The sequence below is a fragment of the Bicyclus anynana genome, chromosome 17 (genome assembly GCF_947172395.1).
Source record: "Bicyclus anynana chromosome 17, ilBicAnyn1.1, whole genome shotgun sequence".
In the NCBI taxonomy this organism is placed as follows: Eukaryota; Metazoa; Arthropoda; class Insecta; order Lepidoptera; family Nymphalidae; genus Bicyclus; species Bicyclus anynana.
In genome coordinates, this window is record NC_069099.1 from 4,482,596 (window position 1) to 4,501,159 (window position 18,564).

At 36.3% G+C, this 18,564-nt stretch overlaps 2 protein-coding genes across 2 annotated transcripts; one reads left to right on the top strand and one right to left on the bottom strand.

Moving 5' to 3' along the window:
- Positions 1-1,499: 1,499 nt before the first annotated feature.
- On the top strand, positions 1,500-13,417 carry LOC112044682 (conserved oligomeric Golgi complex subunit 1). Its single transcript, XM_052886485.1, has 13 exons — positions 1,500-1,664; positions 2,191-2,358; positions 2,500-2,648; positions 3,002-3,156; positions 3,857-4,085; positions 4,707-4,839; positions 5,294-5,466; positions 5,930-6,229; positions 7,278-7,509; positions 8,686-9,010; positions 9,756-10,196; positions 11,731-11,913; positions 13,174-13,417. The coding sequence occupies exons 1-13, from the start codon at positions 1,528-1,530 to the stop codon at positions 13,324-13,326; spliced, it is 2,778 nt and encodes a 925-aa protein (XP_052742445.1). The 5' UTR covers positions 1,500-1,527; the 3' UTR covers positions 13,327-13,417.
- A 1,020-nt stretch (positions 13,418-14,437) lies between these two features.
- Positions 14,438-17,951, bottom strand: LOC112055860 (prisilkin-39). Its single transcript, XM_052886486.1, has 4 exons — positions 17,778-17,951; positions 16,882-17,083; positions 15,380-15,451; positions 14,438-14,724 (listed from the first exon to the last, which is right to left on the bottom strand). The coding sequence occupies exons 1-4, from the start codon at positions 17,793-17,795 to the stop codon at positions 14,510-14,512; spliced, it is 507 nt and encodes a 168-aa protein (XP_052742446.1). The 5' UTR covers positions 17,796-17,951; the 3' UTR covers positions 14,438-14,509.
- Positions 17,952-18,564: the final 613 nt, after the last annotated feature.

Consider the following 18,564-nt stretch of genomic DNA (forward strand, 5'->3'; position numbering starts at 1 on the left):
TTCGGCCGCTCAGAAATTGCGTTTTGCGTTTGCGTGTATATATTTAATAATTACAATTGCCTTGTTTTTGTCTCATCACTACAAAGGCAAACAGTTGGCATAACCTTGAAAAAGCGCAGTTCAACAATGCAGTTATACGTCATTTCGAAGTTACATTCAATCACGACCTGTCAGAAACGCAATTTCTGAGCGGCCGGACCTACATTTTTTTTAAGTAAAACTTCTAAACGCAAGCTTGACTTATATTATAGAGTTAAGATTTGTTTATTTTTGTTAAGTTAATATTTAACAAAACCAAATCGATGGAAAGCTAAATTATCAACGAGCAACATAGGCTATAAATGTTACCCCTGAATTTCCATGGGAATGGAAGTAAGGATATGTGTTGTACAGTCAAGTGGAGGGTTACACTGCGTGTGTGACTGTGGAACGGAATAAATGGTCCATCCCTAGTGTAGTTTTAATAGCATTGATTAGATTAGATTCATATACCTAGAATGTTCTTATTTAATTTAAATTTATATTTTAAAAGGGGTAAGGTTTGATTTTTGGTTTATTTATTATGAATAGGCTCCAAAACTACTGGAACGATTTTTAAAAATCTTTTACCCAATGTATAGAAATATTTTCAGCTAGAAACATGGGTATTTTATCCTCGTGATTCCACAGGAATGGGAACTAGACGCGTGTGAAACCGCGGGACGTCTGTATAAATAAAATATTAGCAATGTTAACCTGTAGTGCTATTCTGTATCGACATTTTTATAAATCGACAGATAATTTATAGGACCCTCGAATACGTCTCTTTCTCTGTTTAATTTAACATATAGGTGTCAAAGAACATTACAATATAGATAGAGTAAGACAAATGAATTCGAAACATAAACTATCGAGAGAGATAATTCGATACAACCATAGATTTACGAGTCGGTACATTGTACAAGATACAACAACATTACAACGAGAATCTATATATAAAAGAAAGTCGTGTTAGTTACTCCACTTATAACTCAAGAACGGCTGAACCGATTTAGCTGAAAATTGGCTGGGAGGTAGTTTAGAGCCAGGAGGACAGAGGATACTCTTAACAAAAAAACAAAAATTAAGAAATAAAAGTCGGGTTTTCCTTCCTGAAGCTATAACTCCAGAACGCATGAACTGATTTCCACGGTTTTGCATTCGTTGAAATGGTCTCGGGCTCCGTGAGTATACCTCAAGCAAAGAAAATTCAGGAAAAATTTCAACGTAGGGTAGCGGTAGGGTAGGGGTAGGGTAAGGGTAGGGTAGGGGTATGGTAGTGGTAGGGTATAAAAGACTAGTATCCAGGCCGTAAAATAAATAAAACCATTACAAATGACAATTCTCAATGTCTAGTTGACATTGACATTTGACAGTTATTTGTTGACGTGAATTGACGTGAAGTGAATGGAGACTTGGAGAGCTAAAGATTTTGTTTACATATTTTTCATTTATTTAAAAATAATATTATTCTAATTTTTAAAATCCATTCCATGTGAAACTATAAAAATGCAACAGCCGAACTTACTCGATATTGTCCCTGAACAGCTATTTCAAACATATTCCATTAGTGAAATAGATCAGGTGCAAAAGAAATTGCAATATGAAATCGAAAGAAAACGTGAGGAATTGCGTGCCATGGTTGGGTTTGTACAATTAATTTCCATTTAAATGTTTCTTAGCATAACCTAGAACAACTATTCAAACAATAACTATTAAAATGTAATAAACAAATGGTTAGACACATCTTATTCTGTTGCTGATTAATTCAAACAGCTCTTCAAAGCAACTATATCTAACTAAATCTGAGCTTCTCATATTCCAGAAAGTTAGGGAAAGTCTTGGAAACTCTAACGCTCAATAAAACTCAGTGAAATCAAATAGGCAACTTTAAGAGACAAGTCAGAGTTAAGACTTCCCAGTTATTGGATATAAAGGAGATAATAAATTCACTAATTCAGTTAAAAGATGAGAATCAGAATTATTGGTCTTAGTTTCCTATATTTTAGTTCTTTTATTTTGATATAAAAGTAGGACAATTTTATCAGGCATTAGTAATAGTCAACCCAAAAAGCTGTAGACAAGTTAATTTGAATGATTAAAGATTAATTTAAAAGAATGAAAATTTTGTCTCTTTATTTGGTCTTCATCCTCTTTTCATTTTGTATTCAGGGAAAGGTACAGAGACCTCATCCATGCAGCCGACACCATAGAAGACATGAAGTCCACAACAGGCAGTACATTGAACCACATTGATGAAATGATGGTAGCGTGCAAAAACTTGCACAATACACATTTAGTTGGCTTCAAGATTCAGGATAGACAGATGCTTGAACATAGGTAAAAATATTTGTAGTTAGTTAGTATAGAGTGTGAATATTGTTTATCTCTTAGAGATATGTTGAGATAGCCATCTTAGGCCTATTGGCATAAATCAGCTGCAGATTAAGCTGACTGCAATTAATTGTAATCTATTTTTAGTTCACAGTTAAATATCAATCCAGTACATTCCATATCTGTACAGATAAAATTACTGATGGAAATTCCAGAGAAGATTTGGAAATGCATTGGCAATAATGATTTTGTGAAGGCAGCACAGTTGTTTATTATGGCACGGCATATCAATACAGGTAAAATAATTCTACACATGACAAAATACTGATTTCTAGTTTTTAATTTATAAATGCATTTACCTATTAATAAATAAAATTGAAGACTGTCTGTGAATTTAAAATAACCGTGTTCTTTCTAATCGCTTATGTTTTGAGTTATGTACAGTGTACACTATACTAAAACAAATATTTTTAAAATTGTCTGTGTATCTATATGTTTGTGCACCTGTTGTCTGCAAGTTTATAATATTATGATATGTTCATTATCATGGAACATGTTATGTAAACTTGTTATTTTATTGTTTTAATATATTTTTATATATATTTTTAATATATTTTTGTTTTAATATTTTGGACTTTCAAATTATAAGGTCTCCAACTACACATGGGAGGGAAAAATGAGAAGCCTGGAATGCAGTCATTACAGAGGTTGGTGCAGCAGCAGTGGTACTCAGTGGCTAGTCTCAGCCAGACCATTATTGATATGTGCAGGCAAAGGCTCCAGGATGTTGATATTACTGTTGAGGTAAAGTTGATAAAGTTAGGGTCATAGCTCTTTAGAGCCACCATCTAATGATCACTGTTGTTTGGCATCAATATCCACTCGTTGACAGATGGTTCACAACAGTGTGTTGTCATGAAAAAAAATCATTCTTACGTGAATTACAATCACTTTCAATCTGTGCATTGGTTACATGGAGTATACAGAATCAGATGACAAGAATATGACGCCTAAATTCTCTAGCAACCTAGAGTTGATAAATTTTTATAGTTGGTGATGGTGGTTAATACGTGTTCTTCTAATCTAAAGCTTATCAATGACATCTAATAATGATAGTTATACAATCAAAAAAACTATGATTGACCCTCCTTATCCGCTCTCCTATAATGAGAGAGATCGGTTGGCCTATTCACTAATTTGGTCTCTATTATCAACCTATTAAAATAGACATCAAATCAATTGACAAAATGTCATTCAGATAACTACTGTGTGATATCCACCAGTCATCCATCCATACAATCTCAATTTCGTATATGTGAACTAGCTTAAGTCAAAGATATAATCAGCCTGCTGGCCCTGTAGTTCATAGTAAAAGTCGGGTGTACATAGAAGTCAAAGTCTGGTGCTGAGTGGTTCCAATAAGCTATGACCCTAACTATTCTGAGAAGAGTTGCGTGTTCAATAGTCAGCAGATGTTAATTGATGAGGTGGTTTATATTTACAGGTGGCATGTTCGTGTCTCGTAGGTCTCTATTTGCTGGACCCTCAGCCCGTAGTTCAACTCCTGAACACTCTGATAGAAGTTCACAGCAACTCCAGTCTGAAAAGCACTCTACAATTCGATCTAGCGCAAATATTGGACGGTGATGTCAAAGCGCAAATTAAGAAGAAAATTGTCAATGGAGTAAAAATTGTTTTGAAGACTGTCGAGTTGGTTTACGCGTGTTTTGTAGGTAAGCTTTATTTAGGAGTTCATTTAAAATTTACTACCATATTTACAAAATTCTGTAGGAATATGTGTAAGAAATATAACCACTACTCAACAGTGAAAGATTTTTTCTAATCAGTTCCGTACTTTCCGAGCCTTTTCAGTGCAAACAAACAATCCAATTTCTCTTTATAGTATTCAGTATTTATGTACCTACTTAAAATGTTACTTTACAATAACGTAAATTGGAATAATGTTTGTTAAAGAAAAACAAACCACCTTTAAAATATGTATATAGCCTTCTCTAAAACAGAACTGTTGCATTTCTTGCTGGCCCTTCTCAGAAGAACCTGCCTTCCAGACAAGTTGTAGAGCCTACAAACAGCCAAAAAAACATGCGTTTACATAGATGAATATGCATTTACATAGTGATGACTACCCAAATGGATCCTTTATTCTCGTATTTAGCTCAATTTTCATTAACTTTGTTATATTATTGCTGCAGCTATGTTATCCGTAAAAATTGCATCCTTTTAATGGATTTTGGCTATATTGTACCACATATTTGGTAAGTAAGATTTAGTGAAAAAAAGCACTACAAAATAACATGTCTACTTTTTTTCTTAAATTTAATTGTTTTTTTCAGAAAATGAGGGAGGTGCAGTGTTGGAAAGTCTTCGAGAGCTTTACAAGACTGACTCGCAACCTCTAATAGAATTGGTGCAATTTAGTGATGCTGGTGCAATAAAATTGTTGCCTTCAGCTGTGAGGAATTATAGGTAGTTGAGAATTATTCTTCATAATTTTTTTACAACTATAACTTATGTACCAAATAAACTGAATCACTTATGTACCAAATAAACTGAAATCACTTCGCAGGGCACTCGAAAAGCTACAAAGCAACAAAGGGCTTCCAAATTTTTATCTAGCTATAAGTACAAAGGGCTTCCAAGTTTGTATCATAGCTACAAATGGCTTCCAAGTTTCTTTCATAGCTACAGTGGGCTTCCAAGTTTCTATCATAACTACAAAGGGCTTCCAAGTTTCTATCATAGCTATAAAACGCTAAATTTATTAGAAAAAGTTACTACGGAAACTTAAGTGCACGTATGTATAGATTTAAATTATTATTAGTCAATTGGTCTTTGCCGGTCGCCATTCTAGCACATTGGAACCCCTAAGTCCATTGTCTCTTCGAACTATTTCGATGTATTAAATTCGTTCGTTTTACAGGTTGTCATCGTCCAAGGAACTACAACCGTTAGCAAAGAAAGAGATAACCGACGGCGTGCAGCAGTGGAGCGAGTGGGTACGCACGTTCATCAGCGACAGCGTGCGCGCCTTGCTGCAGAACGTCACTCGGGTCAAAGTGTTACACGAGATAAGAGAGGAAACGTTCAAAATTGGTAACTTTGTATTCAATATGTCGACTCTTTACGTGTTCTTTTTTAAGGTTTTTTAGTCAACAAAACATGCATCTCCTCATCTCGTCCATGATTCCTCAGTGCCTGAAGATGATAGTTCATGGAATCACCACAAACCATGGAATCATGGATGTTTCCGAGATGAAAGTCTATGTGATAATTAAGCATATAATCTCTATTTCAAATTTCAGCCAAATCGGTTCAATCCAATTCAATTCGTCATAAAGAAGTAGAAGAAGACAATCGCTTGCAGATTGTCTATAGTCTATTTAACATGCATGCATGTTTGATATGCAAGTCGTTACATATCCTTGAACTGCACATATTGTGTCATTACTATCACGAGTTAAAGTCATAGATCCAACATAGACAATCGCCGACAGAAAGTCTAAGACTTATTCAAGACTCAACTATTCAATCATTTATTCAATGGTGTGGTTTTCAGAATCTCCAGCGAACTGGAGTTCGATTTGCGAGTCGTTAGACATCCCCGAAGTGCACGTATGGTGTCATTACTTCCAACCATTACTGACTTTGCGTGTCAAAGCCATCATAGACAGTCGCTGGCAGAAAGTCTACGACTCCTTCAAGACTCAACTGTTGATAGACTTGACCAAGGTGTCTTCAGACAGCGAGGTGGAGAAGGAGGCTGATATTAACTGGTTTGTGTGGAAGGACCTTATCGGGGATACGATCATTGAGTCAAGAAATGAGGTTGTCAGCGTCATGAATAGATTGATGAAAGGTAACTAGACAAACATAAGGTTAATATTGTTTAATTAAATATCCAGAAAGTTACGTTTATGTCCTATCTGCCATACATGTCAATCTACCAGCCATTCATATTAATTGTAAAGTCCTTTTCACGAAAGAAGTCCCCCAGACGCGGCACTAATGTCTTAATGGCGCTCATTGTCATTTGGTAATGGCGGTCTTATTGTCATTTGTGTAAGGCGCTGTCAATTTTAGTTCAGGTTTTACCCGCGGGACTTCTTTCATAAAAAGGACTCTAATAACAGAACCAGTCTGTTCATATGGTATCCTTATAGGAGAGGGATTTTGCTGCTTAGAGCACACCATGTTGCTCCTATGCGGGTTGGCGGACTTATGGTGATAATGCATCGGTTTTTTAACGATCATTACATTAGATTTATGATAACACTGACCGGGGCCGACAATTTACGTACTTTCCGAAATAAGGGGGTGTAATGTAACACCACCAACTTACAAATTCTGGTCTGAGAAATTTTACTGAAAATTTCTTAGAAAAATATAACCTATATTTTAGTCTGGTAAGTTCGTTGATGACACTCCCATGATATGCGGGCGACGGGGCGGGGGGGGGGGGGAAAGACTGCGCGGGTGTGATATCGTGCGTGCGGGAAGTGACGTGCATCAGTGGTGGGTTTTTCATTCATCGCTACATGCCCTCCGGCCCGCGCGTACCATCGGGAGTGTTACGAACGAAATTGCCAAGCTATAGTACTTTTTGAAAGCTTTAGATGTTCATAATACAGAACTGTTGCTTACATAACTTCATAGTTGTCAAAAGCTTAGCCCCTGCATTCTGTAAAGTCAGTGATGTGACATCGCTCATTTCCATTGCAACTTCATTGTCAAGCACATTTTATATTTTTGGGATCCCATAGAAATAAAGTTCAGGTTACAATAAAACTTGTTATAGGCGAATATTACATATAATAGAATAATACATTATAAAAGAATACATCGACGAGTATAAAATAGCTAAATCACATCCCAGATTAATTCATTTTAATTTGTAATAATCATAGGCATGACCCGTCAAGACCGAGGTTTCACACCAAACCTTGAAAAGCTCTGTGAAAGTCTGGACAATGAGTTACAGAAACTACTAGAAGATTTAAAGGATTATCTGTATCAAGACAGAAAGAGTAGAGAGAAGTTATTCGCGTATGAAGAAGAGGAAGAGTTGGACCAAGTGTACATAGATAGAGCTGAAATTGAACAGTACTTGAGGGAAACCTCGGATAAAAATGTGCAAAGGTATTTTTAGTATACTGGTGGACGCCTGCGACTTCGTCCGCGTGGAATTTAGTTTTACACAAATCTCTCGGGAACCATGGATTTTCCGGAATAAAAAGTATATTCTATGTGTTAATCCAGAGTAAAATCTATTTTCATTCCAAATTTCAGCCAAATCGCCGCAAAATTGACAAAGTTTTATAAAAAATTTCATCTCCTATTTTATCCCCTTGGGGGTAGAATTGATCAAAATCATTTCTTCGCAGATGCCTACGTCATAACATCTACCTGCATGCCAAATTTCAGCCCAATCCGTCCAGTGGTTTGGGCTGTGAATTGATAGATCATTAAGTCAGTCACCTTTGAGTTTTATATATTTAGATTAATTATATCTATTAGTAATTTTTAGGTTTACCAATTACAATGAAGTATGAACAAAAAACCATGTCACTAATTTCCATGAAACCTATTTTTTATAGTGCAAAGGCATTATGCTTTTGAGGCAAGGCATGATAATCCATTTTTCTGATAGGCAAATTCTACACTGTGTTTCTTTGAACCTTCAACCAACTGCATACCTAATTAACCACAATGTGACTTAGCGTCTATTATATTATCATTCTTTAAAGAGCCAACCTTGGAGTTCGGTAGGAAATTTACAGCAATTTCCTATACCTATGTTACATAGCGTCTATTGTTCCAGCATGCTTCTCTACAGAAAGTCATGCTGAAACCATTTTCCAAACATTTTTTTTTTAAATTCCTCTTGGTATTCCTTTTGGAATTTCATAGAAAATCTACAGCAATTTCTACATCCCGTTTCTCTGAAGTTTAAACCGACCTTATCCCTAAAAACCCATGTGTTACATAGCGTTAATAATTATTCCAGCATGCTTCTCTACATAAAGGCATCCTTCGAAAAGCTAACCCTTCAAACAATCAAACTTTAAAAGATAGAAAAGACATTGACAGCGTGTTCCATCCAAGCTACAACCAAATGTATACCTAACTTACACACGTTACATAGCGTCAATTGTTCTAGCATGCTTCTCTACATAAAGGCATGCTTCGAAGAGCCAACCCTCCAAACTACTGAACTCCAAAAGAAAACAGCAATTTACACAGCACGCTTCATCCAAGCTCCAACCAATCATATACCTAACTTACACACATGTTACATAGCGTCAATTGTTCCAGCATGCTTCTCTACATAAAGGCATGCTTCGAAGAGCCAACCCTCCAAACAACCGAACTCCAAAAGAAGACCACAGCAATTTACACAGCACGCTTCATCCAAGCTACAACCAACCTCATGCCCAACCTTCGCAAGTGTTACATCAATGAAGATGTACTGAACGATGATGAAGTGAAACGATGGAGTGACATTTGTGGTATTCTGAAGAAACACTGTGTTTTGTGTTGGGAGAAGTGGTTGGGTATCGTCGATGGGAGAATGAGGGAACTGACTGAAGGGTTGCCGCAAGAGTTTACTTTGGAAGCTAATATTGATTATTTGATGATGGTAAGATTTTTTATTTAATCTTTTTTATGTATTACATACATACAATTTCACAGAAAGAGTGTCTGCCAAATTAGAAAGAATCTTTACACCAACCCTTTTGAGGCCACTTTTGTCTACTAGATAGTTTAGTTAAGTTAGATAGTTATTACCAGCAAATAAAACCCGTAAAACAGTACATGCATAAAAGAATCTGAAAACGATATAAATATTATATTATTAGAATTCAGTTTTCCATAAATCCCGCGAGAACCATAGATTTTTCCGGTATGAAAAGTAGCTTATGTGTTAATCCAGACTACAATCTATCTCTACTTCAAATTTCAGGTGATTCGGTTTAGTAGCCGAGACGTAAAAGAGTAACAAACATTCATACCATCAAAATCATCAGGTTATCGCAAATCTCGGGAATCCATGGATTTTTTAGGGATAAAAAGTAGAAAATTTCAGCCAAATCGCTTCAACAGTAGTGGCGTTAAAGAGCAACAAACATCCAAACAAGCATACATCCATACAAACTTTCGCGTTTATAATATTAGTAGAATTACCCAAATCAAGTTTTGAGCTATAATGTATTCTAAGTTATATAATCTATTGAATTTGGCACCCACTTTTTATTAGATATTATAGATATATATATTATTTCTTTTGTTGGCAAAATCGATAACGACACATTGTGATATTGAATTTGGCTCCCATTTCCACAATTATCTTTTGATAGGATTTCTTATAAATTATTGTATTTTAGCAATGGGACGTAATAAAAATCGAAGAGAAAGACGAAGAGGGTAATCCAATAGAGTCAACAATAAAGGTACCATCTGGACCTTCTATGAAACTACAACAATATCTCTACTCTGTGAGTAGAATACTCGACGAAGTGGTCCCACACACTCTCCCCACAGATATACACACGGCGTTCATTGACAAAACTATATCCATCACATTCGCTCACTACAATAAAGTCATAAGAGAGAAAGAGACTGATATAAATCAGCGTTGTGCTCTTCAATTGCTCATGGACGTGAGGCATATGACGTTGTTGATGGTGTCCAGAGAGAATAAAAGAGCTATAGAGTTCTCTCAAGATATCTGCGAGTTTCTGAGGCAGAAGATAGACCCGTTCGACTATGATGTCTTCTATCCGTATATACAGACCAATTTGAAGAGGTCTGTTCAGAGAGTACAGGTATTTATTTATATATTGAACTATCTACTTGTATGTTGAATTTATATTAAATTTATACAGTGTTTCTTATTCTTATTCTTTACAAGTTAGCCCTTGACTACAATCTCACCTGATGGTAAGTGATGATGCAGTCGAAGATGGAAGCGGGCTAACTTGTTAGGAGGAGGATGAAAATCCACACACCTTTCGGTTTCTACACGGCATCGTACCGAAACGCTAAATCGCTTGGCGGTACGTCTTTGCCGGTAGGGTGGTAACTAGCCACGGCCGAAGCCTCCCACCAGCCAGACCTGGACAAATTAAGAAAATCTCAATCTGCCCAGCCGGGGATCGAACCCAGGACCTCCGACTTGTAAATCCACCGCGCATACCACTGCGCCACGGAGGCCGTCAAAACACAGTGTGTTGAAAATATCCCTTTCCGATCCATAAAAGGTAGGTAGGTAAATTTTAGCGCTTTTTAAATTTTCCATATGTAGGGCGAATGTTTTAAACTGTAATTACGATAAAACGCTATTTGATTAATATTTTTTGCGTTATTTTTTGTGTGCATATGTGACTTCGCGTGAAATTAGGGTGTCCCCACAAATTGTTTCCAAATAACAGCCAAAAATCCAAAAATCAGTTTTTTGAAAATCTCGCGGGAACCATGGGTTGTTCGAGTCAAAGTATACTATACTTTAATAAACTAAAGTATAGTAGTTCGTAATAGTAAAGTTGGTTAATAGCACTCCCATGATATGCGGGCGACGGGCGGAAAGACTTCGCGGGTGTAAATCGGGCATGCGGGAAATTGACGTGCATCAGTCGTGGGTTTTTCATTCATTGCTACACGTTCCCCGCCCCGCGCGCAACATCGGGAGTGTTACGAACGAAGTTGCCAAGGACATAATCTATCTCCAGGAAATCGGTTTAAAAGTCGCGACGTTAAAGAGTAACATACATCCAACAAACTTGTTTATAATATTAGTATTCGAACTTTGCTGGTTTATTTTTATTTCTGAGGTTCTATTACCGTTTCAGACGCTATTAGGCAGTCTGGTCCTCCACCACGGCTAACTGACGGGTATTATCGGCACCAAGCCGGTACTGTCCGGTGGTACGGGAGATAAGAATTCCTCTCTTCTCGCTTTCGCTGACTCCCACTGGTTCTCTAGCCCTTATAGATACACCATCTAATTATCTAAAACTAATTTGAATGATTTTGAAATAATCCTTAGGATGTCCAAGTTATATTTATTTTCGGATTTGTCGATTTTTTTCTATTTTAAATCAATTTTTTTTAAATCCTGCAGATGCTAATTAAGATTTTAAAAATCTGTTTTTTGTTAAACATTACGTATTAAATTACCAATGTATTTCAATACCATTTTTATTAATCATGTTTTATTTGTTTTGTAGAAGAAGGAACTTTGAGTGCAATAATTATTTTTCATAACAATATTAATAAGGTATTAACGCTTCGTGCCCGAGTCTGTCTAGCACTTGACTGTTTTTTTTTTTTCTTTTTTCTGAGGTTCTATTACCGTTTCAGACGCTATTAGGCAGTCTTGTCCTTCACCATGGCCAACTGACGGGTATTATCGGCACCAAACCGGTACTGTCCGGTGGTACGGGAGACAAAAACTCCTCTCTACTCGCTTCCGCTGACTCCCACTGGTTCTCCATTCTTCCCGTTGCTACACCAGCCAACTTGCATAAGAAACAGGAGAAAGCTGTAAGTATTGAAAATAGACCAGTGGTTTACAAGTTAAGATGACACCAACGAGATGATCTCGTGAAGAGAAAAAGACAAAATAGGCTATTTGAAACTTTTTTTTAATTTTTATATTTAATAATAATTTTTTAATCAATAAAAGTATAAATCTAAAGTAATATTACAAAGTGTATCTAAAGTAATATTACAAAGAGGCAAAGTTTGTGGTATTGTAGGGGTAATCTCTGGATCTACTGAACCGATTTTGAAAAGTCTTTTACTACTAGAAAGCAACATTATTTGTGAGTGTCATATGTTGTATATCCACGTATTCTCACAGGATTCCATTAAGCGAGTGAAACCGCGGTGCGTCAGTTAGTTTAAGATAAAATATTAAATTATTATTTTGTTTATACAGAACGAACCTCGTCGATTAAGCTACATGTTATGATTCTGGTAAATCCTAGCGTGGCATGTAGTGTTAGTGATCTAATCATCTCTTAAATTAACTTATTTAAAATCACATTTAACCTAGAAATACGTCTTGACACTAATTGTTTGAGTGACCAGTCGGCCAATTCACTAGTTATGACGTATGATAGTTACCTAATATAATTAACATCAAATCAATAACAACTACATTTTTTGTATTCCGAAAAACCCCATTGTTAACAAAAATCACAATGTCAAATGCTGCTCTTTTCGCTATTTTAGTTTTTAGTATTATTAAAATAAACATCAAATTATTTGACAAACTGTAATTTACTAACTGTGTGATATCCACCAGTATAAGCACCGGAAGACATTTGTTACATAGAATCTCAATTTCGTATAAGTCAACTAGCGTCAAAGATAGTGACTTAGTAACCGCCGAATCACTTAAAGTCATTAACACTATTTTTCTATAAGCTTGCGTTTATATGACCTCTGTCTCCGATTCTGGAGGGTGTGGGTTCGAATCCAGTCCGGGGCAGTCACCTCCAACGTTTCAGTTGTGTGCATTTTAAGAAATTAAATATCACGTGTCTCAAACGGTGAAGGAAAACATCGTCAGGAAACCTGCATACCAGAGAATTATCTTAATTCTCTGCGTGTATGAAGTCTGCCAATCTGCATTGGGCCAGCGTGGTGGACTATTGGCCTAACCCCTCTCATTTTGAATGGAGACTCGAGTTCAGCAGTGAGCCGAATATGGGTTGATGACGAATGCAATTGCCCTTAAGAGAATTACTAATTTTTTGTAACCTAGTGTGATGAACTAATTGTTTCATATTTACGCAGGTGAAGAAGAAACAAGTGTCGGCCAGTCCGAACAAGTCTCGCGCAGACATATCCGACCTGATGACCAGCTCGCTGCCCATCAACTTCGCGAACGCCAGAAGCGGGGCGGCATCTTTCTTCAACTCTATGACGTCTGACTGGTTTAGCGGTTAAATAGTTATGATAGATTGTTGTATTTGAATATAAACTAAATTGTTACTCGTATAAGTATAAATTAAATAAATATTTATATTGCAAAAAAAAATCTTTCATTTTAAGAGTGTATTTTTTAATCAATGACAAGTTTAACGTTAATCGCTTTTGTCGGTAAGTAAGCCACGGCAAATGCCCACCCACACTAAAATTGAGGAATGTTTAGAAAATATAATCGAACCCAGGACTTCTCTGTTGAGGATCACAGTACAACCCAGTGGCGTAGCGTGCCCTGTATCAAAATTAGTTGAGCGGCCTAAAGATGTCTCACAAATGTTAACAAAAATGCTTGCTTAAAATAAATATGAAAACTCTCTCTCTGCAATTTTTTATGTGTTTTCCCGGGAAGCTCCAGATTAAATAAGATTGTAGATCACATTTTACAAATTTTTGCTTTCACATGTAAGGGGCCCCTGTTGACCGGGGGCCCCATATCATTTATACAGCTGATACGGCTCTAGCTACGCCCATGGTACAACCAAGTGTACCAAAGAGGTCGTCTTTATTACCAAATCAAAGTTACCGACAACTCAACAACGAGTCGTAAAGTCAGCCATTGACGGTCAATTATTCTCACGTTTCTGCAGCGCAAACGGCAGCGAAGACGTTATTAAGGCTATTTCTAACAGCGGATGGATGTTGGGATCCCAAGGACTTGCTGAATATCTTCGCGCTTATGTGACTGGCCAGTGGCCTTAAACCAGAACTTTGGTTGATCCCGGCCGTCACGCAGTAGGTACAGACTACGAATAATAACAATTGTAGGGGGGAAAAGAAATATTGTCCATTAAAAAAACAAATGCTAAATAAATGTGTTTTCACAAGTGTATAGAATTATTTACACGACAAAAAAATACAGATAAACTATTTTAACTATTTAATTTTATCTGTTTGTCTGAGATAATCTCTGGATCGATTGAACAGAACCTTCGCTGAAAATAGAGGAGTTAATTCAGCAACATATAGACTTATTTATAACCCAAAAAAATCCATGTTTCACGCAGGAACTGCGAACAACTGAATTTCACGCAGATAAAGTCGCGGGTAGTCGCTATTTTTAATAAAATAAGTATTTATTTAAATAATATTATATTTTTTTTAAATAGAGAGCAATTGTTTATTTATTTTACAAATATTGACAGTTTTAAATTGTCTTTTTAGCGTCCCCGGATCTCGTGCTGAGTGATCTGAAATCCCCGAATCCACCGTAACCGTCGTAACTGTTCCCATAGGGTCTGTCGTACCCGGGGCGTTGGTACCCGGGTCTGTAGCCTGAGTAACCGGGGTACCCTGACCCGGGGTAACCTGTTGATCCGGGGTAGTTATATCCGGGACGGTTGTCGTAGCCGGGCCGATAGCCTGCAAAGAAATCAATTTAATTTTATTCAAGTGTTTTTTATATGAAATGGATTCGCGCTTGGCCATGATGTTAACTAATGGTAAGAATTAAACGCATTTACCTAGAAGATGCCTATCCATTTAAATTTATGCAGTAAAACTCTAAGATGAAGCAAATAAATGAAAATAAAGAGCTTTGTAATACATTTACATGACTCTCGCTTTATTTTCATTTTTTTCCTAGGCTTTTCCGCCAAAATTCCTGATCCAGAGGTAAGCTGTGTGACTTCGGAGCATGAGGTCTCGGTTTGAGTCCTATCGAGTTCAGTCTATGAAATATTAGGTTTTTATTTTGAGTTGGAAAGCTGTATCTCGAAGATCACTGATCATGAATTACTGTTGCCTGGAAGAAAGCACTGCTACAGATAAGGCCGCCGTTTATAGGTATACCTTACCTGTTCTTGCTTTTTCACTTAATTTTGTTTTTTGGTGTAATAAAGTGTTTTTATTATATTAATAAAGATGGCAGTTTCACCGGCAGTACACATACGTATTGTGTAGGTACCTACCTAATATCAAAATCAATTCAAGCTAAGAAATAAAATAAAATAAATCTTGAAAAATAACAATATATTAAGACGTGGAAAGATAAAACATATACTAGGCAAGTATTTACCTCCATATCCGGCACTGTTCTGTCCATATCCGCCGTATCCTCCATATCCTCCCGGATATCCATTATATCCCCCTGGAATTAGAAGAAAATGAAATAAGTCATTTCACCAATAACGTTTTCATTTTATATACGATTATATTATTCACATCTGTATGTATGTCTATAGGAAACATTCTACTAAACATTGCCTAGATTTTCTTATTCTGATTTTTTTTCCACTAGACGTTACTCCCGACTTTGTTTACATGTAATTTTTTAAATACATACAATTAGTTTATTTTTCTTCTCCATGAAACAAAGCCTATGTTTCTCAATGCTTAATTTTAAAATATCGGTCAAATACATATGAAAATCCGTCTAAAATATTTGTGATACGTAAAAATCATTTGTAATAAAAAAAATCTATTGAATCGTTCAATAATTCGAAATCATTATTTCAAAAGTTCATTAAATCAAAATGTCGGCCATCAACATCTGATAGTGAGTAAGTGAGTTACAGATTCAGATATTACCTATTAATTTAATCCCTGTTGACGAAAATAAGGTTTTTATTTGAATAAAAGTTATCACATAATGTACCAAAAGAAATGTCTTTGTAATATTAATGTGATGGGTGTGCTTGTTTCTTGTCGCAAATGGATTTAATGTTAAGAGTAATTTTGGACAATTTTAACCTTAATTCTGACTCGGTATCAATTATCAAGCCACCATTATGTAAATCTTTACGCGAACCCCCTGACGTCGAAAGGCGAACCTCTTAGGGGTTCGGATACTCCACTTTGAGAAACCCTGCTATAGGCTATTTTTTGTCCCCGTATTCCTATGGAAACGGGAACCACGCGGGTGAAACCGCGCAGCATCTGCTATAGTATGCGCATTATCATCTGAGTCGTCCGGTCATAAAAGTCAAAAAAGATAGGAATGTGCAGCGCGCCTACCTGCGCACCCTAATTATCGATAAACGGCTACCTGCGCACGTGCTAATGATGAGTCAATAATGATTTGGACGATTCTGATTGGTCGGTTTCTAATGTAATTGCATTGCGTATTTTTTTTGCTATAAATGTGTTTACTGCAATTAAATAAATACATTCATGTGTTACTCGTTGCGCACTATGGATACTAATATATAATAAATTTGGCAGAAGACGAAGATTCTGATGATGAAGACTCAGATGAAGATTAATTTTATTTAGTTAATAATTATATAATATGAAATATGTATTATATTAAATCAAATATTGTTAATTTTTTTAATTTTGTGAACAAGATACGATAATAAACTTTACTTATCGATAATATGTCTTTCATTGTTACACCCTTCACTAGACGGCTCCATAAGACCCATAAGTGCAAGCGAGATAGATATAGAGAAATGATTTATGGCCCTAAGACTCAGTTGTTAATGCTATTAGTATAGTCTCTTATAAGGACCTCCTTAAAAATTCACTGATAATAATGTTTCTAATAATTCCAAATTCTTCTAAGCTCATATTACCCACCTCCATAACCACCTTGATATTGACCGGGGTAGTTGCCCCCGTAGCCGGGTCCACCGTACCCCCCGCCGTATCCCCCACCGTAGCCGGGTCCGTCATACCCGGGTCTCAGTAACCCGTACCCGGCGCGCCGGCTCGTGCTGTAGAGGTCATTGTCCACGAGACACAGGGCCAAGGTCACTGAACTTAGCAGCAAGATTGTGTTCTGGTAACAAGAAAATAATTGGATGATTTCTTTAATCGTTGATGACAAGTAGATAGATAGGTACATAGTTATTTTTTAGATTAAGATTTAAAAAATTAACTAGCGGACGCCGGTGATTTTGTCCGCGTGAAAATCAGTTTTTTTACAAATCCCAGGAACGATTTGATGCTAGGCCGATTGAGGTTTTCTCAATTAGTCTAGGTCTGCCTGGTGGGAAACTTCGACCGTGGCTGTACCGTGCTGTGACCGTGTACTTCTAATAAGTTAGCCCGCTTCCATCTTAGATTGCATCATTACTTACCATCATGTGAGATTGTAGTCAAGGGCTAACTTATAAAAAATAATAAAAAAAAAATGAATTTGTAGGTTCAAGGTTCGATACAGAAAAAATCCTTAAGACGACTGACTGTGAGGAAGTCACACATCCTGGAGCCCGATTTCTCTAAGCTTAGCTTAAGCTCCATAATCTATATATCCGTAGCTTATAGTCCATAATCCATCCGGAGGACTACATTTTTAAATATATTTAATGGTTCTGATAATAAATTGATAATATTTTTATGAATCATTTAAAAACTAATTAAGCATTGGTAAATTAAGAATAATTATAAGTAATTATCAATTCCTAAAAACAACAACATCCATTTCTCAGAAACAAACGAAAACCTTTAAACATTTAAAACACTACACTCACCAAAATAAACATTTTCATACACAAAATCTATGTCTATTTGTTAAAATAACAATAAACAATCCAAATTATCACTTAATTTAAACTTAATAATAATAATTAATAAATTAATTTAATAAAATAATAAAGTAACTCTCAACACGGTACGCACTGTTCAAAAACACGCAAGTTGTAACCACGACGGTACAAGAAGTCAGCATTTATACGTCGTTACAAATACTTTTCAAGATCATGCGTTGGTTTTTACGTGCTGGCATAATCACCGTTGATCATTAATTATACCAGCCATTGACTTATGGTGTCTTATGTTTTTGTTATGAAACGTAAAATCTGAAAAAAAATGCGTTTTAAACAACCATGGGAAACAACAAGACATGAAAAAAGCCATGATAGCCGTGACCTCTGCCTACATTCCGGAGGGTGTGGGTTCGAGGTATGCACCTCCAACTTTTCAGTTGTGTGCATTTTAAGAAATTAAATATCACGAGTCTCAAACGGTGAAGGAAAAACATCGTGAGGAAACCTGCATACCAGAGAATTTCCTTAATTCTCTGCGTGTGTGAAGTCTGCTAATCCGTATGGGGCCAGCGTGGTGGACTATTGGCCTAACCCCTCTCATTTTGAGAGGAGACTCGAGCTCAGCAGTGAACCGAATATGGGTTGGTAATGATGATGATAAGACTTGTGTTTTAGGATCATTCATTGCCACTACAATATTGTCTTTTTTTACAAGTTAGCCCTTGACTACAATCTCACCTGATGCAATCTTAACTGCAAGCGGGCTAACTTG

Bases quoted from the DNA above. Each gene is read 5' to 3' on its own strand.
- LOC112055860 (XM_052886486.1), bottom strand. The intron at 15,452-16,881 runs GTGGGTAATATG...TTCTAATTCCAG, and splicing joins ATATCAAGGTGGTTATGGAG to GGGGATATAATGGATATCCG. The intron at 14,725-15,379 runs GTAAATACTTGC...ATTTCTTTGCAG, and splicing joins GAACAGTGCCGGATATGGAG to GCTATCGGCCCGGCTACGAC.
- LOC112044682 (XM_052886485.1), top strand. From the start codon at position 1,528: ATGCAACAGCCGAACTTACTCGATATTGTCCCTGAACAGCTATTTCAA. The intron at 7,510-8,685 runs GTATTTTTAGTA...CAATTGTTCCAG, and splicing joins TCGGATAAAAATGTGCAAAG to CATGCTTCTCTACATAAAGG. The intron at 9,011-9,755 runs GTAAGATTTTTT...ATTGTATTTTAG, and splicing joins ATATTGATTATTTGATGATG to CAATGGGACGTAATAAAAAT.